The following is a 27,758-nucleotide window of genomic DNA, read 5'->3' as shown; positions in this document are numbered from 1 at the left end:
TTTCTTCGTTTGTTTGTTTGTTTGTTTGGATAAATTCATTTTCAGTCGTTTTGTAGCGACATAGTAGTTACTTACATCATGCTTCGTTCTTCAACAAAATATAATATTGTTACTGCAAATAAACGTAGAGGGATACGTTCAATGCTACAAAAAAAGCTTTCTTAGTTGTAAACGAAAGAAGAATGTGATACATTACTATTAAGAATATATCTTGTTATTGATATTATCTACAAAAAAGGTAATTTTAGCTTCAAATTGTCGAAGTCGGCGTAACCATATGACCCCGACCCGACCGCCGCCATGCCATGTTTGATATCAGATGGTACAGTGAAGTTGAACATCATGTTGCTGTTGATGAAACCTGTTGCCCGAGTGTCCTGGATAATAAACACGATGAATGCATTATTTTGCCAGACTTATAACAAGTAACTGATAAATCAGTAAATATTGTTCAATGTTAATATTTTTTTCAAGATTTGAAAATGTCCGAGCAGTATTAAAGAGGGACTACCATGGGTAGTAAGACGTCGGTTATTCATATCAGTTTCTGTAAAACTTTGATAATCAAAGTCCATTCCGTACTATTCAAATCCATACCATTTCCAATGTTCAAAATTAATGCATAGATAAGGCCAACCTAGTAAGATAAGACGATTTTGTTTTAATGTTTGACGAATAAGACTAAAGATGAATGTAAATTCCAAACAATTACCACTTATTTATTTAGGACATCTGATATGCCTGTATTGTACTTCTCCGTTTAAAGGAGTCGGTATGTACATTAGTGGCAATGATTACCAGTTATACCAAGCAGGTACGTAAGTAACTGAAAACAGAAATTATTAATACCTCGAGAGTAAGTGACACTGTGTTCCAGGTGAGATCGACAAGCATTCTTCCGGATGCCAAGACAGTTTGCATGTCTGAAAGCAAAATGTATTCATTACCTTTATCCGTTCTGTATCCGATAGGCCCAGAGTTGAAAATATGTACAAGGCTCGTCTAACTAATACTGCATGATGTATGTACGATGCAATATTTTGTAATAATGTAACATTTGAGGTTGACATGAGTATGCAAAACAAATTGATATTTGGATAAGATATAAACGGTTTGGGAATATATGTGTTTATTAATGGAGGATAGAGTTTGCACACGACGTTGTCAGACTTTTGAAATATTCCTTTATAAATCTTTAAATCATAATAACTTGCTCTGAATTGAGCTAACGAGAGGCGGATGGTTTTGATTGTAACAGATAGTAGATATTATTCGAGTATTACTTGCTGTTTGAAGAGAGAATACATATATGTACACTGCTATTCTTAATTTTTCTATCCGCATTTGCTAAAAACAATCTTAAGCTCTTTTGAGCTCTAATGTCATAAACATATTGCTATTTCCAACACCCTGATCCATCAATGCGTATCCGTGGCCTAAACTGAAAAGGGTGTTTTTCATATTTGTTGAACAATGTTTTTTATTACGTAGTGACTGGCATTTTGATCGAGTGAGTGAGTGAGTGAGTATGGTTTTACGCCGCTTTTAGTAATATTCCAGCAATATCACGGCGGGGGACGGCAGACATCTGCTTCAAACATTGTACCAATGTCGGGAATCGAACCCGGGTCTTTGGGGTGACGAGCGAACGCTTTAACCACTAGGCTACCCGCCCGACCCCATTGAGATAGAGCATCATGTTATAGGGTTTGACTGGATATTGCGTGGATAGAAGAGTCGTTAGATTTAACCAGTCATTTATACAGCGTTTAAGCGAAAATATACACAATGGGTATCTGCCACATTCCGAATTGTCACTTGCACATTAAGGTGACAAGCAATTAACCTGATAAATACTGTTAGTAGAATCATTTAAACCCAACTCACTCACTTCTAATGATATATATAAGTGGGACGATAATCACGTCACATTAAAGCTATGATGCTAATAAAGCTTATGATACTCATGGTGATATGTGTAGGATACTTCTTATTGTGATACGAATATGAATCAGGCAAATACGGATATCAACACTTTGATACAAAGATAATGCCAATTTTACCTTATGGATCAGAAATATGGAGTTATAGAAAATATGACTGTAGAGACAATAATCTTCTTGATGCATATAAAAGGTAAATGGTGTTAGGGGTGGTGCTGAACATAATTAGAGAAACATCTACCGGCGCCTTAGACAACTGAGCCTCCCGTACGATGGCAGGCAATCACTAACACTCAATAGTTTTATCGTATGATCGATTTATCTGTACATATAACATAACCCATAATCAACTGTCATGTCCAGACATGAACAAGATAACTATTAACATACCGAATCCGGTAGTGACCATGAAAATGTTGCTATGGGGGAAGATGAAGAAAAAGACACCCTTTGTCTCCGTCAGCCAGCATCCTCCTTGGTCCAGGCGAGCGGCGATGAAGGCTCCCTTGGAACTATTCGCACCAGATTCCACTCTAATGTCACACTCAATGACGATACTATCGCTGGATCATGAACAATGATATCCCGGAATCAACATCCGTCCGAGATAGACCATAATATATAAATAGAGTAAATAAAGTCAGTTTATCAATATAACCGCATGAAGCTTTTGGACTGAAGAGGCAGTGTGGTGAAAATAATCAATTGGTGATTTGATTGGTTATCCAAAAGGTATCCCCTTATCCAGTTTACTTTTATCCATTTATGGAATAAAAATTTCAAAGGCGGCAACTGAATTCAATTCATATTTAACTAAGCTGCATTTATTCACAAAATGTACTTTATATAATTACAATGAAATATCACTTACAAGCCAGTCTGAACAACGGCTACGCCCATCTCAACAAAATCTGCTTGACACCAGGATACAGGTTTCTGCAAGGTCATTTGTCTCATGACCTTTCCATGAGCGCCTCCAACGTCCTTGACCTCAAACGACCCAGTCTGAGGGGCCAGATAATAGGGTTCTTCACCCTCCTCATACTCTGAAATGTTACAAATATCATCATCCAGGTTTTCCATATTCTGCGTGATAAATAAATATTTGCAAATTAAATAGCCAAATTAAATATAATAGGAAACACCAATAAAATAATTACTTTGAGACAGTGTACGGAAATTGTGTTACTATTGCCAGTGTAGAGTGAAACATAACCACGCAGGTAATGAATTATTTAGAAAAAATGTCTAGATTGAATTACTGATTAGATTTGAACTTTTGAGAATGTCTGCTGGTCTGTGTTTAGATAGTTTGACAAATATTTTTAAAATATAATTTTAAAAAGAAGTGAATCGCTATGTTTCAACTCTGCTAGGTTATTGACTTTTTCCCCAAATTCACTCTTCATTACACAAGTAAATGAACAAATCACTCAAAGTGTCAACCTTATCACTTTTATAAGAAATGTTATAATCTGTTTATCACATAAAATCTTATTCTCTGATAAAATATAACTATATTATATATTAGGGTGCTTATATTTTAGCAAATAGATAAAAAAAATGCATATTTAAGAATTTGTCGTAATCTTAAAGTGAAGGGCGTCTGTTTGGTGACTCTATGTGGAATGTTTCTCGCATTCCCCGAGTGAACAGATATAAGCAGCCTGTCCGAGAAATAACACACATGTTGTCTGACATTAAATACTTATCTTTGGCGCTTGGACTAACACACTTTATATCGGGGAAAGATTGAATCAAAATATGCCAAGAAAGCACTTCCAGTACACGACTTTCGAGTTGCGCAATGACAATAAATAGCATGTTTACTCTCAAAGTCTTCCACATAGGACAATGGAAAAGGTGCGGAATCTGGGGGGGTCGGGGGTTCCCCTTTATTTCCCGTCGTCAACGTCGTCAAGGTGAAGGTCGTTTCCGGGTAGATTGTCAGATTGAAGATTCCATTAACAACCTGTTAATAAGCTCAAATTTTCAATGAAAAATACTTCCTGTCAGATAGGATATAAAACTGTGATATTTAAAATGCTCAGTAACATCTAAGAATATATCATTCAATATTTCATATTAAAACAGCAGTTCTTTCAACTAACATCCTAGTTTTTTGGTCTTGAAAGTGAAAATATATATGTAAATGAAATTATGTCTACAGAAAAATCTGATGTAAAATTAAATATTATAAACACTGGGTGGTCAGGTTCAGGTAGTGTTGTTAGCCCATACATAATGTGAAGTATTCATCACATATTCTCAAATGTTCCTTTACCAACTTGGGCATATAAAAATTGCATTGCTTACCTTTATAGGAAATTGTTTCATAAAATTCTGATAATCGCCTGGATAAGAGGATATGTATGTTTTCCAGCTGTTGAGCTGAGTAATATGTGCCTTTAAATAGAACAAAACATCATGGTCACCATGATCTACAATTCACGAACTCTGAATTAACTGCTGGTACAAACACGAAATGAGATTTCCTTTGAGATTATAAGGTAAAACAACATACATTTTTAATGTAGGAAGAAAGGAAGACGAATCATACATGACACGCAGTTAATGGTGGGAGTCTAGAGACAGGAACTAGTCTCGATAATGTTTGTGATTCACAAGCCAATGAGGGAATTCTTGATGTTGCAAGTACGTATATGGGGTATAGATATGCACATAGTAAAAGAAACAGATGCGCCAGTGATTTGTAAAAGTATTTTCACAGGATGTATGTATCAAAACTTACAAATGACCCTTTGATATGAAACGTGATGGTCTCCATCTCTATATCTGGAGGTCCGTCCTCTTGATTCTGCAATTAAGAACATACGTTGAAACAGAAAATATTTTTAATAGACCTTCAGTCTCTGTGGAGATTGCAGATGGAAGGAACATCTACATTATACACTCGTCAAATAGTGTTAAGGTCTGAAACCGTGGCGAGTAATTTTCACAGTATTTCTGCTATATCACGCTGTATCAGCTTGATGTGCAAGGAAAGCTCCTGGCTCGGATTAGCAAAGTCCAAACAAGACAAAATTGGTCAAGATGTTAACTCCAGCTTCAGATATATCAATGATCAGATATCGTTTAATAACGGTCAAAAAGCAGAATCTCTTCCACTGATTTACAAACCTGTACTAGACAAAAATGGGACCAGTGAGAACGCCTCTTGCGTTTCGTGTTTAGATCTGTGATAAAAACCTATATACAGGACTGTATGACAAGAGTGGTGACTACATCTTTCCCAAATTCCACTTTCACTTCATGTCGAACAATATTGCCGACTTTGGTGTCTACATTTCACAACCTTTGAGGTACAATCGAGCCTACTCCTCCTGGGGGGATTTCAAAGAGCTTCCTACGACTCTTGCTCAAAATTTGTTTGATCAAGCTTACAAAATTCAAGGCCTCAGTAAAGCTTTCAAAACCTTTTATGGAAAGATAAGTGGAAGACATTTTCAAATTTTACGAATCTGTGACAAAAATTATGCCCAATCCAATTCCCAATTTTGAATTGTACGATCATCTTCACGTGTCTCACATGAACGATTGACTTACTTTTGCATGTGTTTGTGACAGGTGTCACCGGTTGGGGAGGATACATGGTATCATCGCTATTTGATAGTGGATCATGGACACATGATGGAATTATGCAATGGACAGTACTCTAAGCAGCAATTTTTTATGACTATAGAAAGGGTTAAATCGCTCTTATGCTATATATGGGATGCGAACCCACAATCATAGGTTTCAGGCAAATCAAATGACCGTGCATATCGAATTGAGGGACCTCAGACGACTATAATTGTTTTGTTGCTCTTACAAATACGATGATGATGACTACTTTAAAAAAAGCTACCCAGAACCGTTCTGTGAGAAAACAGATGTTCCCGATTTACTTCAATTATACTGTCTCACCATCTTCTCAACGATGATTGTAAGGTCCTTCTTGTCCGGACTGACCAGAGAGACGTAGCTGCCTCCTTTCACCAAGGTCCCCACCCCATATCCGTGCTTCAGGTAGATCCACCCGGGCTTCATAAACTGACCAGTGTGAGCTGCAGAACATGTGATTCTGCTGTCATAAATCAGGGGTTAACGTCCAATTGGAATGGGTGGTGGATCATATAGTCAACAATTCAATCCTGTGAATATCAGTTGGGTAGGCTGACACACAATCATTCATTTTGATAAGTATAGTAGCCTTGGTTCAATGGCGAGTCTATCATATGAACACAACAACCATTGTGGATAGGATATTGATCGGTACATTAATACTGACCTGCAATCCACACGAAGTCGAAGACGTCATAATGTCCACTCCATGGTTCATTGGCCAGCATGAGACCAGACGGGTAGTGAGGCAGCATGGGGTACCAGCTACACAGAGTTGACCACACGATGGTCCTGGATTGACAGGGAAATAGTCACTTGATGGCGTACGTCGTGTCTCGCATTGGGAGAATTGGTGTATACTTTGCTGCAGTCATTCGCACATATGCTGAATAGTTGAAGTCATTTACGTTCGATTTTGTTGTAAACTGCGTATCTTACAGTATCTTTGAATGTTACACGTGATGATATTTGGCTTGTCTTACCCTGTGATATAACCATTTACATAATCTCGGTTCCAGTTCTGAAAACAAGAATTGACCTGTAATTATTGTCTTCATTTCAAGTGTTCAGTTATCAACGAGCATCAAATCACTCACATGCATTTGGTCTTTTGAACCGTGACATGGATTTTACAAAACAATTTCGGAGGTAGAGCTGTTCCTAGGTATATTTATGTTAAGCTGCTTATTATCAATTTTGGAAATAGGCGGCCAGACGATCAGTTAGTTGTTACATATTATCGAATTCTTCAGTCATCCAATGCAAAGAATATTGTATGTTTTCAAATAAATGTCAAGTTCTTCAGTTTTAAAAGAAATCCATAGAACATTTTTTATTTTATTGTAATCCTAATGAAGAATTGTGCCACACATGGATGACAAAGCGACACGATAATTATTTCTCATAAAGTATAGAAGAGACATATTTACACAATATCCACATAATTAATTTGACATTCGTTTTGTCCAGACTTTGTCCATAGGCGACAAAATCTTGCACCGAGTAGAGACTGAATGTTGTTTAATTCTGTATGCAGCAAGATTCCAGCACATCACCGAAGCCTGTTATTTATCGAGTATGGATCACAGCAGTTTCTGAAGCATGAAAGCGATCCACGCCGTCGTGACACAATGACGCGTTATCATTATCAGTCAGGGTATGCATCGTAACCACTCTATCACAATACGCAATAATTTGCTGCCCCAACAAGCACGGGGTACTGGGGCTTGTGCTGCCCAATGCTACGACCAAAGAGAAGCTACAAGACGTTATATCCCGTAGCAGATTGCTTGTGGACAGGCGACAGTGGCGTATAACTGTTTGAAATGGACTTACAGCAGGGCCTGTGTCAGACGTATCCTCCGAGGCCCACAGAGGTTTCCCCATTTTTTGTGCCAAGGGAGTACTGTTAGTGTGAGGATAGTGAACTCTGAAATAACATAGTGATACATTAAACTCATCCGAACATATCAAATGTATACGTCCTTTAAATTTCGCATACATAGTAAGTATGGGGAAAGCACACAGTGTCACGGGTACATCACGTATTAGGAATAACGAATGAAGCAACTAATGTCTACACTGACCCCATGGCATAGACGGCTTCGTCAAGTTCAGGATCATTCAAAATATCGTTTGCGAAGTTGTCCCATTTAAAGTAATCAGCAGCCACGATGTGCGTGTCTTTGAGGCCGTTGTTATTAAGGACTTTCCTTAACGTCTGTAAGGAGAACAAAGTAGGTGGGTCATGCGGCTCTTCTCAACGTGAATATGGTTTGATATTAGACATTCTGTCACACTAAAGTGAAGTTACCAATTGTCTCAATTTATAAATATACTTAGTCACCTTGATGTATGTTGTGTTGTACAAACGTTCGTTCCAGCACTGAAAAAAACCAAAAGCATATAGTTGGTGTGAATGAGTCATAAATAGACAAAAGTAAGTATCAACGAATGTCATTATGCACAATTTATAAAAGAAACGTCGTAGATCGGGAATAGGGCAGCAACACTGACAATACTGGTCATTTTTTACAAGACATAAGTTGACTCAACCTTGCTTGTTTTGTACACTAGAATTTATCTTGGCCCATGAGATATATCCAGTTAAACTATTTCTTTACTAAAACAACCATGAAAACATTCAATTTGTATTAGGGTCAGATAGTGAGTCATACTCAAGCACCTGTAGGATTTGTACGTGTATGTTTCATAACGATGCCTTTCAAAATCACATCTTTTAGTGGCCGAATCACCATGGTTAGGGAGTAGTTAGATCAAGAGTGAGTGAGTATGATTTTACGCCGCTTTTAGCAATATTCCAGCCATAACACGGCGAGGGACGCCAGAAATGGGCTTCATACATTGTACCCATGTCGGGAATCGAACCCGGGTCATCGGCGTGACAAGCGAACGCTTTAACCACTAGGCTTCCCGACCGCCCAAGTTAGATCAAGAATAAGCTGACCATAATACACAAGATCAATAGCCTCCAGTAATTCGATACGAATAACAAAGTTCAATCAACATTTTTACGATCAAATAATTCCAATCCATGTATTTGTGATGGTTCAAAATATCAAATATATGAACATACGTCATAATACAGTACCTAAACAATCGTACTTGTGGAAAGAGGTTGTTCAATAGTAATTTGCATAAATGCATGGTGGTTTTGTAACTATCATTACATGTACATATTGACCAAGCGGGAATGAACCGACAGTTTGGAACAACTCAAGACAGAAACACATCCAGGACAGATATGAACAGATAAAGAGTGATACCCCAATGTAATCTATTGTGAGGTTGTGGTACTTCTTGGCCCCGGTCACCCAGTTGGCTATATACTGAGCTGTACGCTCTGGCTGGCCATACACGCTGGCGATCGGATCTTCAAGCCAGCCTGGAAACCCCCATGGAAGTCCGTACAGCTTGATGTCAGGGTTACGCTGAAATGATATATAAATAAATATAGCTTGATGAGAGGACAACATTACTGTAGACAATTATTGGTAGGGATCAGTCGTGATACGCGATACTTGTGCTTACACATCTCAGTGTTTAAAATCACATCAGCAGAATTTCAGCCACATCGTGACCAAAAGTTACACATGTTTATGAATTAGGTATAAAAGCCTGTGGACAATGGACAGTATCACATATATTAAGACAGTGGGTAACAAGAAGGTACAATATTTGTTTTACGGATAGCAGGTTGAATGACATTTGTAGGATGACAGGAGGAATCAGCGGTAGATCCGTGGATACAAACAGCAAACGTAGGTACGTGGAATGAATTTTGTTTTACGCCACAGGTAGAAACATTTCCCGCAGAATTACAATGACTTGTAATAATCAAATCAGGACCAGACAAACCTGTTCTATTGATTATTTTTATTTGTCAACGATTCATACCATTGGGCTTAAAACAGTCAGAAAGGTAACACAACATAACGATTCCCATTACCATTTGAATCGACTCCACAGGCTTAGATAAAGTGTGTGTATTTATAGGTATCACAATTATTGAGGAGGATACTATGAAAATCAATTCTAGCTTACTTTCTTGGCCTCTTTCATCATCCACCATTCATAGCCCCTGTTGTAATTCTGGTCATCGGGACTCCTCATATGTGTGGCCTCCGTACCCTCTGGGGATAGAAGTGTCAAACATGTGTACGCTTATGCTAGGGAGGAGGGGGGGGTGATATTAAAGTACCGACAATTCATTCACTCTTTGCAACAAATATGTCTCTATCCACAATGTTTTACCTGAGCTTTGCGCATCGCCACCAATCTCAACTTTAAAAATATGAAGTGATGCTCCAAAGTTCGGCTGAAACCATAACAGGATAATTGTAGATTGAGCTGTTTTATATCGCATGTACAGCACACTTAAAACTTAAACTGTTTTCATGAACATAAATAATGATGAGATAAATGTGATAAAAATCTTTGATAGATTATCCTCCATTATATTTGTTAGTATCTATACAACTTTATTTAAATAAAATTAAGAGATAGACACTTTGTTAAAATGTCCACTTAATAGATGTGATGCTGTGCTTAAGTCTTACGGTAAACAAGAAATCCAGGATTTCATCTCGCTGCTGTTGTGGGTAGCCGACCAACAGTTTTGATGTAGCCTGAAAGAAATTGACACAATTTGTCTACACTGAACACTGTCAAATTGCAACAATGTTAGCGAAATGAAGTGGACAAATGACAAAACACTTCCCCAAAGACTGTATGCAAAGAGAGATGAGTTCAGCTTTCCAATAGTGAACTTTCCCTTTATTTCGAACAATATTCCAGCCGTTCCAGCCTTTGGTGTCTACATTTCACAGCTTTTGAGTATGCTCTTTACAAAAAGATTTCAAAGAGCGCCATGCGACTGTTGCTCAAAATTTGTTAGATCAAGGGTATAAAATTTAAGGCTTTCAAAAAGAATGGATGATGTGCGATGCATTTCCCTATCCTGACTTGAACCATATGCTCACGAGGTTTTTTTTCAGGTTAACAATTAATTGACTTGCCATTGCATGTGTTTTGTTATGGGTGTCACCGATGGGGGAGGATACGCTCAGCCCTTTCCGAACACCTGGTATAATTTCTTTTTTTTACGGTAATTCAAGAACAAATGCTCACGGTATGGTCGTAATTGTACAATCGACTCTGCTTTTGGCAGATATTTCTTGTGACGATGTAAAGGGTGTTCTCGCGTGTATTTGCAACACCTTCACTGTAGAGTATGCCCGCAAATGGCGAACTCAGATTTCGAATATTATGATCAAACAATTACTAAGAGCAACTACACACATCCATTAGTAAATTTTACGAGCAGTCAAACACTTTTATCCATTAATTAAGACATTAACGACGAGTGGGAGTTGTTTATTGTGCAATAAAACACTGGAGGGAGAATAAACAATGATTTAACCACGCTTCGTTTTTCATTTTACTTTGCGATTTATGGCGTAGCTATTTTATATTCATACTGACAAGCCATGTACACCCACCAGTCAAATACAAAGAACACAAGGTCACACGTCACACATACTCACCCCTCCGCCGCTGATGGCACCAATTCCATTGAATACACAGAACACCCATGTTAGAGAAGCAAAGAGTGCACTGGTCGTCAGACTGGCCGAGTATATGTGCCTTCGACGCCGATGTGTGTGTTTATATGTAGGTGATAACAGACTGTCATACCACATACGCGTTTCAAGTAGCAGGCAATTCTCAGGCGACATCACAAGGTTAATAATTATAATTAGGTCAAATACCATGTATTCATCTCCTTGTTAATACTTAAGAGTGACACTGTGCCGTTTCTACAGTGCATTATGCGTGTGAATAAGCTGCCGTTTTATCAAATTGCTTAATTTATACACAACGTTCAATAACATTATCAACGATTAATATATTAATTAATGTACTGTGTCAACGCCAGACAACCAGTCTGGATTATTTGCCGAAACAGTTTCCATTGGGCATAAAAGGCAAAATACCGGCCTGTGCACACTGTTTCCAGTTATAATACTGCAACCTATGGTGATGCTTTTTTATGTTTGTTGTTTAACAAGAACTCCGCAATATTCCAGCTGTATGACGGCTGTCTGTAAATAATCGAGCCTGGACCAGGCAATCCAGTGATTAACATCATGAGCATCGATCCACGCAATTGAGATACGATGACATGTAGCAACCAAGTCAGCGAGCCTGACCACCCGATCCCGTTAGTCGCCTCTTACGACAAGCATAGACGCCTTTTACGGCAAGCATGGATTGCTGAAGACCAATTATGCGCCGTATCTTCACGGGTCCTATGGTGATGCTAACGTCACTGACGATGCTGATGACTATGATCCCAATTGAAGTGACACAGGGTAAATTATCATAGCGCTATACAATTATTTTTAGATGATAAAGGGAAAAATATCAAAGATAATAACTCAAGGCTTAACGTTGAATGGCCCACATTAATTCCCTAATTATGAGTATTGTTTAATGATTATAACATATCAACATGTGAAATTCAAATAAATTTACTGTTTAATGTCTTCTTTATATCAGGGCTACAGTGGGTGAAGATGTGGATCATACATGTATGTCGGATAGCGAGGAGGATCTTTAATCTATGCCCTTGCCAGGGACGGACTGTGATGGAGAAGTCAACCTGCCAGACTCAACAGAACCACTCCTGAGTCTATTTATTGCCCAGAAATTCGTTGAATTTGTTGAACCAGTTGTAGATCCTGCGAAGTGGAGCAAGTGGACAATGTACACGGCCACCCTGTGACGAAGATCATTTTCCAGCAAATTATATGCCCCAGTTGGGTTGGTAAAATAACATTCATGTGGTTAATGGGCTTCGCAACCGAAGATAAAGCGAATGTTTTCAGGAGTTCGCCAACTGGCATCAGACATTCTCATGACCGGAAATTCCTACAGGAATCTTGCACATATGTTTAACTACCTTAATCTTGGTTGCATAGTCCAAAACTGTATGCCATTCCTGCCATCAACCGATACTGCAACCTATTTGGACTGTCTTACTGAAACACAACACAACAAGTGCAAAAGTTCATGCTCAATAATCCAAATAAGACTTTGAAAACCGGCAAATTAATATCCTATCTATAGTACATAATTCTTTGTGGGCGTGAATCCTAAGAGAGAATTGGCCCAAAGAAATACTAGAATAATACAAATTAGTTATACTTTACTGAGAAAGTGTAATCCCAAATATAACAATATGTTACTTACATTCTTTCCTCTATAGGTTTCATTGTGTTCATTGAAACTTTGTTACTGTATAACACAAAGACCTAATTCAATATGAAAATAAATGTGAACAATATTAATTATTTTCAGGAGAACATCACGAGTATCAGAACTTGGAACATCAATTGACATCTGACATGCTGCAAAAAATCGAGAGAAACGCATCAAGTTATTCATTGACACTACTGAAACGTGTTAAAGGTGCATCATCTAAGTTACATTTGAAGCCCATCATCAATTCCATACCCCCTGCCCCGTTTTAGAGTAGAGATAGAGTACGTAATTCTCAGAGTTTAGTACTTTTTAAACTTTTTTGGGTGTCTAATATAGTTGCAATAATTTAAAATGGAATTGATTTATCCATATCTGACACCGCCTTAAACATGTTTGTTTCCAGATAACGATTCGTCAACTAAAGGTTCTCCTTACTTCTCGTGTCGATGATGCATTCTTATTGTGAAATGTTCAAAGGGTCATACACAACTGAACTCCTAACGTCATAATATCAAAACTGGCTTTGTCTTCACGTTGAGTGCATCATCTTGCTGACAAGTCAGTCCATTTATATATTCAGATAATTCTCACACATGATATTTTTTAGAGGCTTGCAAACCAAGGTGTTTATTGCCGAAGTGGGTCTCAGAACTGTCATCAATTGTCTGTGAAGATGAATTTACGTGTGAAGTGTCTGAATATACGTAAAGAAGTTTATTTTGTTTATTTTGGATGTGTGTATGCCATTTACCACACAATTAAGACTGTTTCTGTTTCATAGACTGCCTATTATTTATCCTCTGCTTGGATGTGGGAGGGTGATATAGGATAGGAATAGGTGCTGTCTGTTCGTCCGTTTCCAATGCGACAAGCTGGACTTAAATACGAGTAGCGTTCGTTTATAGCAGCCCATGCTTGCCATAAAAGCATTCACTACACTTTGAACAAACAAGATTCTAATGTGCTCCATGGCGTGGAATAATGATAACGATGTTTTCTTGTTCTACCAAAATGTGAGTGGTTCAGTAACAAAATTCAATGTAAGCAATATTGTTTGACAGTCTTCTTCCTTTTTCAGGAGACATAGATTCGGGTCTTGTTGCATGTGTGCAATGTACACGAGTGGCATGCTGCGGGACACACAGAGGGACAGTGTCCCCATGCACCTATTAATGAAGTGGACGAGCGACTTCTCGGCTTGACAAAAACAGTGAAGTAATGTACACCCTACCCGAGATTGTTGCTTCAACAAGATTTCTAAAACATTTCCCCTACTTCAGACTTTTCAGGTGTTTTCATTGGATACATTTTTAATTATTATCATTTCACTTAGACACAAATTTCACCACAGCAGAACACGAAAGACAGCATTTTTACGAATAAGGTTCATGCTACTTATTAACAATGAACTATACCATTTTCAAATTCAGAACATCCACCACCCCATCCAAAGCCCTTCTCGAAAAATATATACAAAAACTCCCTTTACTGTTTTCAGACACCCAGGATCACTGGAGTCTTACCAGAGTCACATTCGTATGTACTGCCCGAAGCGAGCGTCACGCATACCAGTAGGTTTGTTACTTGTAATGTTGTTGTTGTTCTTAAATATTCATCATGAAAGTGGCCGACCCATATTTTTTTCTATTGGTTTATTTAATAATCAGCATGCAATTTGGCTATTATTGGTCTGAAGTAATTGGTTTCATAAGAGAAAGGCCCAGCGAAACAACATTACTCGTAGATGAATGATTCCGAGTTATTTACACGGGGCACATTTGCCTAAAATGGCAGTAGATGAGACGGTGGCCATATGAGAAATCATAAACACGCCCAACTTTAGACCGTGAACTCGTGGACAAAACAAATAGGCTTGGTTGTTGATACATTTACGTATAAATATTAAATTATTATGTGGCAAATGTATTTAAAATACTGAAATGACAATATATATGTGCTGCATTATGACAGTTCTGCCAGTTATCTTTTACGACTTCACTGTGTCTACGAGTTGACAGTGTCTGCAATGTCTACAACTTAAGCGCATCCCATTTAATAGCGCCTCGATCGCCGTTCGTATACGCACATGAAAATTTCTGAATTCAGGGATGTGAACGATGGGAGTTAACGCCAGTTTCAAAAACCTTTCTTGCACTTATTCTTGTACTATTTTTTATAGATCTCTGAATTTCAGATTTCGAGACTACCGTGCTCGCAATCTTCTGGCTGCCATTGGTTACAAGCACCAGCCCTACCGACGGGATCATGTCAAAAAGGATGGAGATGCCACGTAAGTCATTTTGAATGAACTTACATAACTACAATTCAAATAGTACTTATTTTCATTTGCTAGGAAATAATCAACTATCCAGATGCCATATCAATGATAGTATTACTGATCTTTTATGCTATTTTGCACCAGGTTCCATGTAAGGACTATTCACATCGATGGATTTTCAACGGTTAGTTCAAGGAAAATGAAGGCGATCGAGAAAATGACCCATGGAAGACGCGCTAAGCTTATTTCAAGGACGATTGCGAAGGGACCTTGTCCGCCCATCCAAGATATTGTCAGTGAAACGGTGTTTCAATAAATAATTATGAGCATTTATATGTTCAAAAACACCATCATCGTGTCCTATTTAGAAAAAAAACTGGTAACAACATTGGTAAACCGAATACATTCGGACATTGAAGGCCTTCACACGCTCACGAAGTTCTATATTGTGGTCAAAACAACTATTTTGGAGACAGGTTTGTTTGTTGTTTAACGCTGCGCGCAGCAATATTGCAACTATATGAGGGCAGTCTGTAAATAATCGAGTCTAGACCAGACACACAATCCACTGATTGACATCGTGAGCATCGATCTACGCAATTGGGATACGATAACATGCTTCAACTAAGTCAGTGAGCCTGACCCCCGACGCCTCTTACGTCATTGGTTGCTGAACCTGGTGTGTCCTGGGTTTCTGGAAGCGCCAGACTTCTGACTTCTGCATACTTAATTTCCCAAATATGACTCTTCATCGGACCACTTCTTCACCAATGAAATACTATAATGGCAGCTCTTAACGGAGCTCAATCACGCACGCAAGAACATTATCAATCGTTAACCGTTTATTTGAATCCGTATATTTTTACGTCAAGAAGCACGACTCCGGACAGCTCAAGGGACATATGTTCCAGAAGGACTCATTATTTTCACATTGTCGAAATCTGCGTATCCAAGTGATCCTGTTCCCACAGCCACAAAGCCTTGGTTCGGTTCATACGGGAGGTTAGAGTAAGTGAACACTATTTCATCGTTGACCTTGCCCACCGCTGTTGTTCCCTGGAATATGTAGAACACCACACAGCTGCACAGTAGGTAACATTCCAGTAATAACATGAGACTTGGCAATTACAGTGAGGTATGATTCAAATGTAAAACTTGTATTAAAAACGGCAATATTTTTGGGCAAATGCGCAATTTATGTTATTTTTAATTCGATTTCCCAACCATTCAAACAAGGAAGCAAGGAAATTACATTAGGGTGTATTGGTGGAGAGAAAAAAATATAATTAGACGTGGCCTTAGAGTCCGAATGACATCGACTCAAGCACCTACACTCACATATCACTGTAAAAATACAGCCAAGGCCCCTGGTTTTCGTGAATCAATGTAAAAGTCGTATTGTTTGTGAACCAGGAGAAAGTTAAAATGATTATTCAGGAAACGGATAGGCATGTCCTATCCTACTCGTTACATCAGCTGGTTCTACAAAAAACAAGCTACCCCTAACACAAACATGTATGCGTTATTCCAATTGCTAATTATAATGAAAGGCAATCTGAGGCAGATTATCATGTTTATCTGAACATTTCCAGGGTCACTAACTACAGCAAGGACGCTGTGCTAACTTATGCTTACCTGAATATTCAAGGATATGTTGTTCCATCCCTTGTTAACGCCCCTTACGTATCCGCCTTGTAAAATACTCCCACGATCTGAGGTGAAAGTCAATGCAGTGACTTTAGGCGATAGTTTATGTGATACTACGGCATGTCCCTGATGTCAAACCCAACATGTCATTTGTGACGGCCATTGTTATCCAGCAGTAGTGAACTGCTAATATAAAGCCAGCTCAGCGATCACAGCGGGTTAACTGTGACTTTGTCGCGAAAATTGTCAAATGGGGAGATATTCCTACTCACTGTGATTTGAATTAAGACCCTTGCATATACTCTCTTCAAAAAAAGAAACGCACAGGTAGTCTGCAGTTCATTGAACCTGACTACACAAAATATATAAAATATAAATTGGATATATGTTATTGGAAAATGTTGGTGGCCTGATATTCGACAAACGGTGCGTCAAAACGCAGCCATTGTCGATTTGCAATGTCTTAAACGGCATTGTTTTCACACTTGTTCAAAAATGTCATGGAGGAAAACAGTAAAGTAAAATGCACATGCAAGTTATGGCATCCGTAACTCGTGGTAGTGGCTATAAAAGCATAAGCCAATAATTTGTAAATAAATTGTCAACATTTTTCATTTTCGAAAATGCCGAGACTCAGCGCTGCCGATCTGAACACCGCCATAGGACGTATCCAAAGAGGGAAATCCCAGTCTTCTGTTGCACGCCACTCCAACGTCCACCACAGCACAATTTGCCGCTTTTGGGACTGATACACACAGTTCAATTCCACTGCAGACCGTTCGAGAACCGGCCGACCACGAGTTACCACCCCTGTACACGATCGCTACATTTGACTGTTCCACCTACGTCATCGCAATACCACAGCTACGCAGGACGCATACCTGGTTCGAGGAGGATATCGGACCAGGCTGTCAGGAACCGTCTTCGCGAGGCTGGAATCCGACCTAGAAGACCAGTTATTATCCCTGTTTTGCAACATTTCTATCGACACCAACGCTTGCGTTGGTACCATGCCTTGCAGCCTTGGAATTTGAGAAACTGGAGATGAGTGTGGTTTAGCGATGAATCACGATTTCTTCTTCACCAGCGAGATGGAAGACAACGTGTTTATCGTCGTCGAAATGAGCTTTTTCCCTCGCATGGTGTACGTGAATTCGAAATTTCGGTGGCGGTAGTGTGATGGTATGGAGGGTCATATCCTACACAGGAAATATGACTTGTTTGTGGCTCAGGGAAATTTGACAGCAAATCGCTGCATGAATCAAATTCTTCAACCTCACCTTCTTCCCAATCATTGACCGCCAGAGGGAGCTGTTTCAACTGGACAACGCTCCACCGCACACAACTCGTGTCACGGTAGACTACCTCGTAATGCCAACATCAACGACTTGCGCTGGCTGTCGGGATCTCCAGATCCCAACCCAATCGAAAACCTCGACGCAGACACTCCCACAACTCCAAAAACTTTCCAACGCGTTACAAGCAGGACAGAATTCGTACACTTATCCAGTCCGTGCCGAGGAAATGCAGAGCCGTGATTGCTGCCCGGGGCGGTCACACGAGATACTGAGTTCAGCGCCACCTTGTGGCCTTATGTGACATGACAATGAACCGTTTTCATTGCCTTTGTACAACGACAACATTTGACCATAGAGCTCCAAAATTTCATATTTGTATCTGTGTTATTAGATTAAACATATCGACTTTATTAGGTACAATGCAACTACTAAAGATCTACCCGTGCTTTTTTTGTTATATATTATATATTTAATAGCAAACAAACATACATTAATAGTTGACTGTCCTTTGTTGTCTTTAAAGATCTTTCTATAGAAAAATACAATACTTAAACATTCATCTTTCCGTATCTGTAAATGGTCATCTTCATGATCCAAATAGAGGAACGTACCCAACGTGGGGGCGAGTTGATAAGCGTTCTCTTCAGGGTAGAAAAAGAAAAACACGCCTTGGGATGAGTTTGTCTTACACCCTCTCTTGGAGACCCTGGCAGCAATGAAGACTCCTTTCGATGCATCCGTGCCTTCATTATACACATCAGCCTCCCCGTAAATGTCAGTCCTGGAACACATGTACATCCAGGAAGGTGCAGCTTTGAGTGAACAGAAAAAGCATTGTTCCACCTTTCTAAATCCTTCCATCATCACATCTGTACATCCTAAACACGGACACTAATTACATATGGACATTACTCTATCTGCCCAAAACCAGAGATAATAGTGTGTGACCAACTGAGTTGTTTTTATGATGCCTGTAGCAATAATACATGCATATATTATCTTGACGTGCTTAATAATAGGGTAGCTCTTTAATAATACCATGGATGTAATGGTACACGTAGTAATTCAAGAACAATTCAAATTCTATGCTGTTAATAGTTTGTCACTTGCAATATGAAACGTCGTTTCAATCACCAAATGCTTCGAAGAATTATCATTCTGACGAAATTTATATCTCAGACGATTCACCAAATATACGCTTCGTGATGTCGATGTTCGTAAGTTCAGTAACTTTTATTTACCTATCATTGAGAATGCTTCAGTTGGAGAGGTCAAATCTGTTTGGCAAAAATTACAATACATGCGATGTGTTATCCACCAATCGAGTTATCCATACTTTATTACATATGCCACGTCATATGTTTCGCTTTAAACTATACCAAAAATGTTTCATGTTTCTGCCGTCACTATCACGAGATGTGTAAAGTTTCACGTGTGTATTACCAATTAGTATTTCCGATTATAGTTATGCCAGCTGCAGTCTGGTTACAAAAAGGGACGGTCATCCTCAGGGTCATTTGACGCATCACCTGGCCATGGCTTCCCCCTGCTTGGTGTACTTCAAATGATCCGATCTGCTGCGCAAACAGATATGGCTCTTCGTTTATACTGTAGTCTGCCAACAAGAATGCAACAGAAATTACTGAAGGTTTCCTTCACATACAATACAAGTTCAATTCACTTAGTGAATGATTCTGGGTTTGACATAGCTAATTTCCCAAGCTTATAGTTTGGCAGTCGAACTTTAGAATCTTAATGAGCTGGGTAGGGCAACTAATTGTCGATTGTACTAGCTCTGACCCCGCTATAAAGGTTGTAGACATCATCCACTTATTTAGACAACATCCATTCAGGCAACGCGGTCCTTGGTGGTGAATTGCTGGTTTTAGGACAATCTTACATGTAGAACATTCGGGTAAGGCAGCTAATTGTCGATTGTATGAGTTCTGATCCCAATATAAAGTACTCCTTTGCCAAAATCATCCACGTTAACTACAACATACTTTCATGTGCACCGCTGTTTTTCGGACTCGCATACATGTAGGACCTTTCGGATCCAGTGTACCCTTGAAATGGGCCGCCATAAGGCTCAATGAAGAGAACGCAAAGAAAGAATGGGAAGTAGACGGCAAAGAAACGTCCAATTGCCTACATAATGTTACTAGTCATTATAAATATTTGAGAAAGGTCTACAATCTAGCTGATCGTACTTTCGAAGTCCTGTGTGTATGGCAGTAGGAAAGGTTCAGATGGAGGTGGACGCGGGTGTTGTCCCTTCCTGCCGTGACCGAGAGTAGTCAGTGTGAGAATCTGATCCACGCCAAGGTACAGGTCTAAACGGTCGTTTTCAACCTTCAAGAAACACAACTTCGACACCAGATACCTTTTTATATTATACATTGTGATTATTAAGTATTTACGAGAAGACTCATGCTTTAGTTACAGGAAATCGTTTGTAAATACCGGTAATAATATACAAAAGTATGAACGAAACCTTCCCAGTGAGCAAGTTATATTAAAAGAGCAAATAAGTCTTTGACAACGTTGACTGGGTCAGTGCATTTTACGCCGCAGTCAACAAAAGTACCGTCAGGGACGCCTGTAATAAATAGATACTCTTTGGTTGGTAGCAAGGATAACGAACTACATCGTCGGGGAACAATGACAGTATATGTACCAGGTCAAGCAAGATAAGCACTTCTTATTCTCACTTAAATAGACCGTAACAAACAGCACATCATACAGAGGTCATACTACACCATGGCATCAATGAGTATCTCTTAATTGAAGGCATCTTTGTCATAGTTCGACACTTAAAATATGTCATGAGGCATAATGTTCGATTTACATTAATCAACTACGACGCCCACCAGTTTCTACACGAGAACTCAAAAGGGAGGTTGTTGGGTATTCATTTCTTTACATTCGCCACCAAATGAACGATGAGGTTGATTTCTACAACACGGGAAGTGGCCAAATATTGTTCTATGTCCAATTCGTTTCTGTCCGAAGATGACTGAAGTAAGAAAACTAACCTTCATAGGAGCCAATGGTTTGAAGATGGTTGGTTCGCCGGCAGTGTGCAGTTGTGTGAAGAACGAGTTCATGTACGTTATGCCGGCCTAGAAAATAACCCAAACTGATATCTCTAAACGTTATCTATGCTATGAACATGTTTTTTTTAAATACGTATATGTGCATGGAGCAAAAACTCACCAAATTTCCATCGAAAACGAGGGTGATGTTCTGAGGCGAAACTTCGTACCATTTGCTAATATTCGGGTGGAAACACAATGATCCATCATAACTCTGAAATAAAACGTGTCTTCGTGTAAACAGCGGCCTGCAAAGTCATCTCTGCTCTCGGAGACTTATAGACTGCCCATGAAGGGCCATGAAAAATGTACATGAAGGTCGCAACGTTATAACGTTATAATTATTCTTTTTCTTTTAAGAAATGAGCAAATCCTTTAGCAATTGTTACAAAAGTTAGCAAACAGATAGATAAGGCCAAAATATTTATAAATGATGATTTTAGAGGTTTTAAGTGACTGATTTTTCTAATATTTGAACGTGATCAAGTCTTTGACCCAAAGTAACTAAGAGATCAAGACAGTACATTCTTATGTGAAAAGTAATCCTCTTGGTCTGAGGACTTACTCATAGTTAGAGTTTTACTTAGAGTTTTAAAAATTGGCAGTTTTCATTCAGTTTTAGCCATACGTGGCCATTTGAACTTTTCCGATAAACTCCAACATTTTACATTTCCAGTGGGCCTCGTCCCTACCATGCCTGATCCTTTCCCACCTTCTAGATTTGATTGGGACAAGCAGAATAAATACTACATGTACCATATGAAGTAAAATAACTTGCGTGTCATCTTAATGACAATTTGATGGACGTTCTCACTTGTTAAAGGCTGTAATTATATCCCGAACAAAACATTCAGGTTATGAAGAAGATAAACATCAGACATGTTTACCATTGTTTCAATAACGATCGTAAAGTCTTTGCGATCGGGGCTGACCAGTGAAACATAGCTTCCTCCCCGAGTCAGTTTCCCAACACCAGAACCGTGCTTCAGATATTTCCACCCAACTCGGGTAAACTGTGTTGTGTGGGCTAAAACATATCATGTTTTAAAACTACATAAAACCCCATGGATTGTGTCAAATGTATTTTCATACAGTCAATTTATGAATCAACAAAAAGCAAATGAAAACACGAAGACAGCATCAGATAGCATCTTATTTTATATGAGCTTTATGAAATTCAAATATAAACCTTTAAAATATGTCAACGCTTGGGAATGAGAGAATTCTACTGAATGTGTAAGATGTGTGATGTCAACGTTCTCACGTTAAAAAGATATACTTCGATCATGACCATTTCTTTGTGCCCCCAAAATAGACAAATACCTCCAAGCTACGTACCTGTGGCCCAGATAGGACTGGACACTTCATAATGACCACTCCACGGCTCAAATGCGTTCATCAAGCCATGACCAAAGTAGGGAAGGTCAAAGTACCAACTTGTTATCAACGCCCAGGCAATACAGCTAGCCACATATAGAGGTATACATGAAATTAGCATCCATCAGTAGTATCAGTACATCAAATATGATTATTATTTTATATAATTGCATTATTCAAGCGCAGCTGACTGTCAAACTGTTTCATGGTGCCAATAACTGATATGAAAGTTCTGACAATACGCCTCACAACGAAAATGTTCTTACCCTGTCAAATTTCCGTTTACATAGTTTTGATTAAGTGTCTGCAAAAGAAAAAAAACACGAATGTGATTTTTACTCCCCCTCGGCACAATTCAAGCAATAACACGGCATCCAGAAATAAAATCAAACCACAACGCTACACTTTCGACTCTGATTCAGTAAAGAGAATACACATGCGAGAATGTGAATGTTGATCGCTATGAGTGTGATTACTCATCCTGTATAATTGTTGAGATTAAGGAGTTAAATGACAAATATCACCGGGATGTTTTCTTGTCATCTCAGCAAGTGTTTCCTAAAAAAATCGTCTGCCTTGCAGAAGAAAGTATACACCCATGTTTGATGGTGGCTAAATATGAAACAAATTAGAAATGGTTATTCAGTTTAAAATCCCACCATGAAAGTTTTCGTGTCGTCTCGGTCAGTTTTCCTTACAAAAATACTATGCTTTCAACTTCAATATTTAGTGCCAATTTCATAATTTATGTAGCAAAATAAATACACATTTGTGTTTGTTTGTTTTAAGAAAAAGAAATTGAACTCATCATTGATGAAGGTCACTCACCCTGGCCCAGCATCCCGCCCCTGTCTGGTTGTTGAAGGTACTGTAGTCCTCTGACGCCCATAGTGGCTTCCCCGTGGCAATGGCAGAAGCGGAGGAATAGGTTTCAGCATGGTGCACCCTGCAAAACATGTCTCCGCATCACGACCAATACAATCAAGCCCTGTTATTGCAATACAAAAAGTAGGGTTCATCTCTGTAATTGTTTGCAACTACATGCTAGCAGAACTTTTTTCAATCCTTGTTAAAGTGTCACGGAGACTTAGCATAAACACTTATTTACAATTAACAATAATTCTTAATAGCGACTCCTGTCACAGGCCAACGTGTATGAATATTCTCATGTGAATTTTCCAACATGGAGATTATCAGTTTTCATGATGTCGTTGGTTGTCTTAGTGTGCCATTGTACCCCGATGGTTGTGCATGTCTACTTCTATCTACCCTATGCCATAAACTGCTGCTGCCAACTGCGGATCTGCAAGTATTTCCTCTGTAAGTGTCTCCCAGGAGTACCAACTAGCATAATCCGCAGCGATGATCTTTGTGCTCTGTAAACCATTTGCATCGAGGTTCTTTCTCAAAGTCTGAAAAACACAAAGAATAATGTACATTCATCAATGAGGAATATTTGTTATATAATATGTAATATTTTATTACTGCATCTTCTCACAGACTGCAGTTTATATGGTTGTTTGGTTGCCATTATCGCCGCACTCAGCAATATTCAAGCTATGTCTGGACCAAACAATCCAGTGATTGACATCATCGATCTACGCAATTGGGATACGATGACATACATCAAAGCAAGTCAGGGATCCTGAACACCCGATCCCGTTAGTCGCCTCTTTCGACAACCATTGTCGTCTCGACGGCAAGCATGGGTTGATGAAGACCTATTCTCTACCCTGATTTTCACGTTTATCAAAGACTGTATACTGACCTTAATATATGTTGTGTTGTACATCCTCTCATTCCAGATCTGGAACGAAACAGAATATATTTCGATCAATACATATCTTCCTGAAAAAGGGGCATATACATGTCTATATCAGGAGTCGGATTTCGCCTCCAACAGGCGAGTGGCATCAGTCGAACATATACAGAACATCAACGCTAAACTTAAGGTTACACCATTCATTGCTATTACATGAGTGTTGTGATCAAATAATAATTTATTATTAATAAAACAGCATTACTAGCTATGTATTTTTTCCTTTTTACATACCCCAACGTAATCCACTGTAAGATTGTAGTGAACCTTAGCCCCGTTTATCCACTTAACGACGTACATAGATGTCCGATCAGGGTCATCATAAATGTTTCCTGTGCTTCCTCCAACCCAGCCAGGGAATCCCCACGGGAGGCCATATAGTTTTATGTCTGGATTACGCTGTAGAGATTATAACAATTAAAATAATTAATTTCCAACACAGCAATAAACATTGTTCGATTTCCAGGATGAATCAGCTGATTTCATGTCCGAAAAGAGAAGATGTGATCATCAAATGAGTTAATTTCAATTTCCAGTCCTGGAGGACCTGAATAATATCTATGCGGTTTACCAGATGTTATGAAATAATACTTGGTTTGACTAAATATGTCGTTTATCATGTCAAGGATTTGGGATAAATATGTACATGTATCTAATAATAGTATATATATGTAAGTGTATATGTTAATGTTTTCAGTGAGGCATAATATATATGTTACTAAATTACGGATAAGATAAGGCTTCATGCTCGCTATATGCTACTTCGTTACATCCGGAGTAGTACCTTCTTTGCCTCCATCATAAGCCACCATTCATACCCTCTCTCATAGTTCTCCTCGTCCGGTGTTCTCATGTGGGCGGACTCGGTCCCATCTTAAAGATATATATGAATGCAATGTGAACACGTGTTATTGTAATGTGTTTATTCGCGTACAATTTAAAAACGACAAAACCTTTCCATATTCATAAGAAAGCAGAGTCGATTGCACGATTCCAATTGTACATCATGCATGTGTTTTATTAATCAGCATCACATTGTGATGATACCAGGTGTTCTCGGAAAGGTAAGCGTATCCTGACCCACCAGTAGCACCCGTCACAAACACACGCAAAGGCAAGTCAATTGTTCACCTTAAAAACACGGGAACATGTGGTACAATCAAAAGCGGCAACTGCATCTGACAGCATTTTTGTCACTGATGCGTCAAATTTGGAAATGTCATTAACGTGTCTACCATAAACCTTTTGAAAGCTACACTTAGGCCTTGAATGTTCTTACCTTGATCAAACAACTTATGAGCAAGAGTCGTATGACACTCTTTGAACTATTGGCAGAAAAAGAATGCTAGGTTGTATGTCAGAAGTGGTGAAATGTAAACACTAAAGGCTGCAGCTCTAGGAGTATTGTTCCTCATAAAGGGAAAGTGGGAACATATTTCATAAATACATGTCATTATCCGCTGCTGCTAAAGTCATGGATATATACTCGTGTCCTTTGCCACTTTCGTGTTGCAAAATGGAATAACAGGCAAGCTCAAGTCCATGTAAGCTAACTGAACAAATATTCACTAGCACCATCAAATATATGTTTATAAAATCAACTGTGCCCTACCTGTACTTTGGGTGTCACTCCCGATTTCAACTTTAATAATTTGAAACGAAGCTCCGAAGTTTGGCTGAAAGAGATTTGCGGATGAAAGGCTAAAAATGTTCAAATATGAAGGTACTATGTTAGTATTACAAAAAATGATTTATTTTCACGTTTGTTGTACCATGAATACGATTCGTTAGTCATGGATCAGGGCAATGTCAGGATTATTCTGGTTCGTTTACCTTGAACAAGTAATCCAGAATCTCATTTCTTTGCTTATCAGGGTATCCAACTAATAGTTTTGATGTTGCCTGCAAGAAGATACACATTGAGGGTTATGGTAGTGGTGGAGTAGTGGTGCTAGATTATGGAATGTTTCCAATTGAAGGTTGAGTGTTTATGAGATTCAGATTCAGGCAGTGACGTACTTTTGGTTTTGTCATTGAATGTAGATTTACGCTGCACTCTGTACAACCACATGGAATACAAATGGCTAATAATTAATCATGTGTGTGCCGTACAAACCGGTGATTGATTGTATGAGTAACAATCCACGTCGAAGGATAATGGTGACAAGCAGGTCACTCATAATGACCACACACGCCTCAAGTCCTAACGCTATGAAACCTAATGAATGTATAATTACTATCGATCATATTGTTTGTGGGAAAATTCCAAATATCTAGAATATATTGTTACCGGTATATAGGCTGTGTAGACTATCAGAAACAGCACCTTACCCCACCTCCGCTTATGGCTCCTATCCCATCAAAGACACGACCCAGGCCAGGGGTGTCGTCAAAACTATACATCTCAAACGAGCAACCCGATTTCAATTGTACTAAACTCAGGAGGGCTGGTAATAAAATGTATACGGTAAAACGAAGCTTGAACATTTCTGAGCATGTACACAAACACCTACATGTATGATTATGTTTGTCGGGGTACATGGTCTTATAACGTCTTATATTTCGTTATCATAGTCTTATCTAATGCCACGAGACATTAACAGCTGCTACGTCAATAGTTGTGGCCTTTCCTCTAAAGCACAATATGTGTTGTGACATTATGTAATAGGACTTGCTTTCAATCACTGGTTGGCCTGGCCCTGTATCGAATATTCACAAACCATTGTTGTACAGCTGAAATATTGCTCACTACAGCGCAAAACGACAATCACAAAACAAAATATTGCTGTTCTTCAGCTTGTAGATATACTAGTATTTAGATATGTAATCAGCCAAATTAATAGGTTAGAAGTGCATATGTAAAAGTAGGACATAATGGTAGAACATCACTTACAGTGTGCAGTTGTTGCTGGACAAGTGGAGAAACCAATTTTTTACAACTCATTAAAAACATGCTTGATAAAATATGAGGTCGAATTTACCTGTTGTCTGTGCGCATTGTACAATGTGGTGTGATAAACGTATAACAGCTGGTGCTTCTATCATTGTTTGGAGAAAAACATTCCAAGAATGCGCGTGAACTACGACAGAATAATGTGGACCATGTAAGTCCCGACTTTTTCGACAAGACTTAAGTTGTCTGGCATCCAGACGATGTCACACATACAATATTTTGAGTTGAGAATCTTATCAATCATTATTTGCCTGCACAAAAATATCGCCTTGTGCAATTTCCTTCTTAATGTGTGACAATGTCAATCTGTAGTGTTTGGTGTATTTATTTCCATATAGTTTATTGATCAAACCTAGTCGAGTTTCTGGTTCAAAAATGCCTAAAATCAATCTAGAGCACTTTGTATTTCCTCTTTGCTAAAGGTGAGCATAATTGTA

At 38.8% G+C, this 27,758-nt stretch overlaps 2 protein-coding genes and 1 long non-coding RNA gene across 4 annotated transcripts; all 3 read right to left on the bottom strand.

The window, feature by feature from the left end:
* Positions 1-227: 227 nt before the first annotated feature.
* On the bottom strand, positions 228-11,290 carry LOC139451788 (galactocerebrosidase-like). Its single transcript, XM_071233095.1, has 18 exons — positions 11,135-11,290; positions 10,148-10,216; positions 9,843-9,906; positions 9,633-9,721; positions 8,855-9,019; positions 7,915-7,953; positions 7,655-7,788; positions 7,404-7,497; positions 6,551-6,588; positions 6,235-6,359; positions 5,871-6,010; positions 4,696-4,761; positions 4,260-4,349; positions 3,774-3,915; positions 2,815-2,989; positions 2,334-2,506; positions 850-923; positions 228-377 (listed from the first exon to the last, which is right to left on the bottom strand). The coding sequence occupies exons 1-18, from the start codon at positions 11,288-11,290 to the stop codon at positions 228-230; spliced, it is 1,983 nt and encodes a 660-aa protein (XP_071089196.1).
* Positions 11,291-12,144: 854 nt separating this feature from the next.
* Positions 12,145-15,865, bottom strand: LOC139452780 (uncharacterized). Its single transcript, XR_011652382.1, has 3 exons — positions 15,792-15,865; positions 12,553-12,631; positions 12,145-12,331 (listed from the first exon to the last, which is right to left on the bottom strand). It is a non-coding gene; the product is annotated as an uncharacterized lncRNA (long non-coding RNA).
* A 109-nt stretch (positions 15,866-15,974) lies between these two features.
* Positions 15,975-26,897, bottom strand: LOC139452772 (galactocerebrosidase-like). Of its 2 annotated transcripts, XM_071234384.1 has the most exons (18): positions 26,700-26,897; positions 26,202-26,270; positions 25,981-26,044; positions 25,153-25,241; positions 24,603-24,767; positions 24,318-24,356; positions 23,819-23,961; positions 23,378-23,495; positions 22,816-22,853; positions 22,511-22,635; positions 22,060-22,199; positions 21,294-21,386; positions 21,113-21,199; positions 20,288-20,429; positions 19,521-19,692; positions 18,689-18,858; positions 16,768-16,844; positions 15,975-16,188 (listed from the first exon to the last, which is right to left on the bottom strand). In XM_071234384.1, exons 1-18 carry the CDS (start codon positions 26,853-26,855, stop codon positions 16,024-16,026), a joined length of 2,052 nt encoding a protein of 683 aa, XP_071090485.1. In that variant the 5' UTR covers positions 26,856-26,897; the 3' UTR covers positions 15,975-16,023. The 2 variants fall into 2 exon arrangements, with proteins under 2 accessions (XP_071090485.1, XP_071090486.1); XM_071234385.1 differs by lacking the exon at positions 26,202-26,270.
* Between the last annotated feature and the right edge of the window lie 861 nt (positions 26,898-27,758).

The sequence above is a fragment of the Haliotis cracherodii genome, unplaced genomic scaffold, assembly GCF_022045235.1.
Source record: "Haliotis cracherodii isolate W230 unplaced genomic scaffold, xgHalCrac1.p SCAF_9, whole genome shotgun sequence".
Lineage (NCBI taxonomy): Eukaryota > Metazoa > Mollusca > Gastropoda > Lepetellida > Haliotidae > Haliotis > Haliotis cracherodii.
This window is presented reverse-complemented; position numbering and strand designations above follow the sequence as displayed.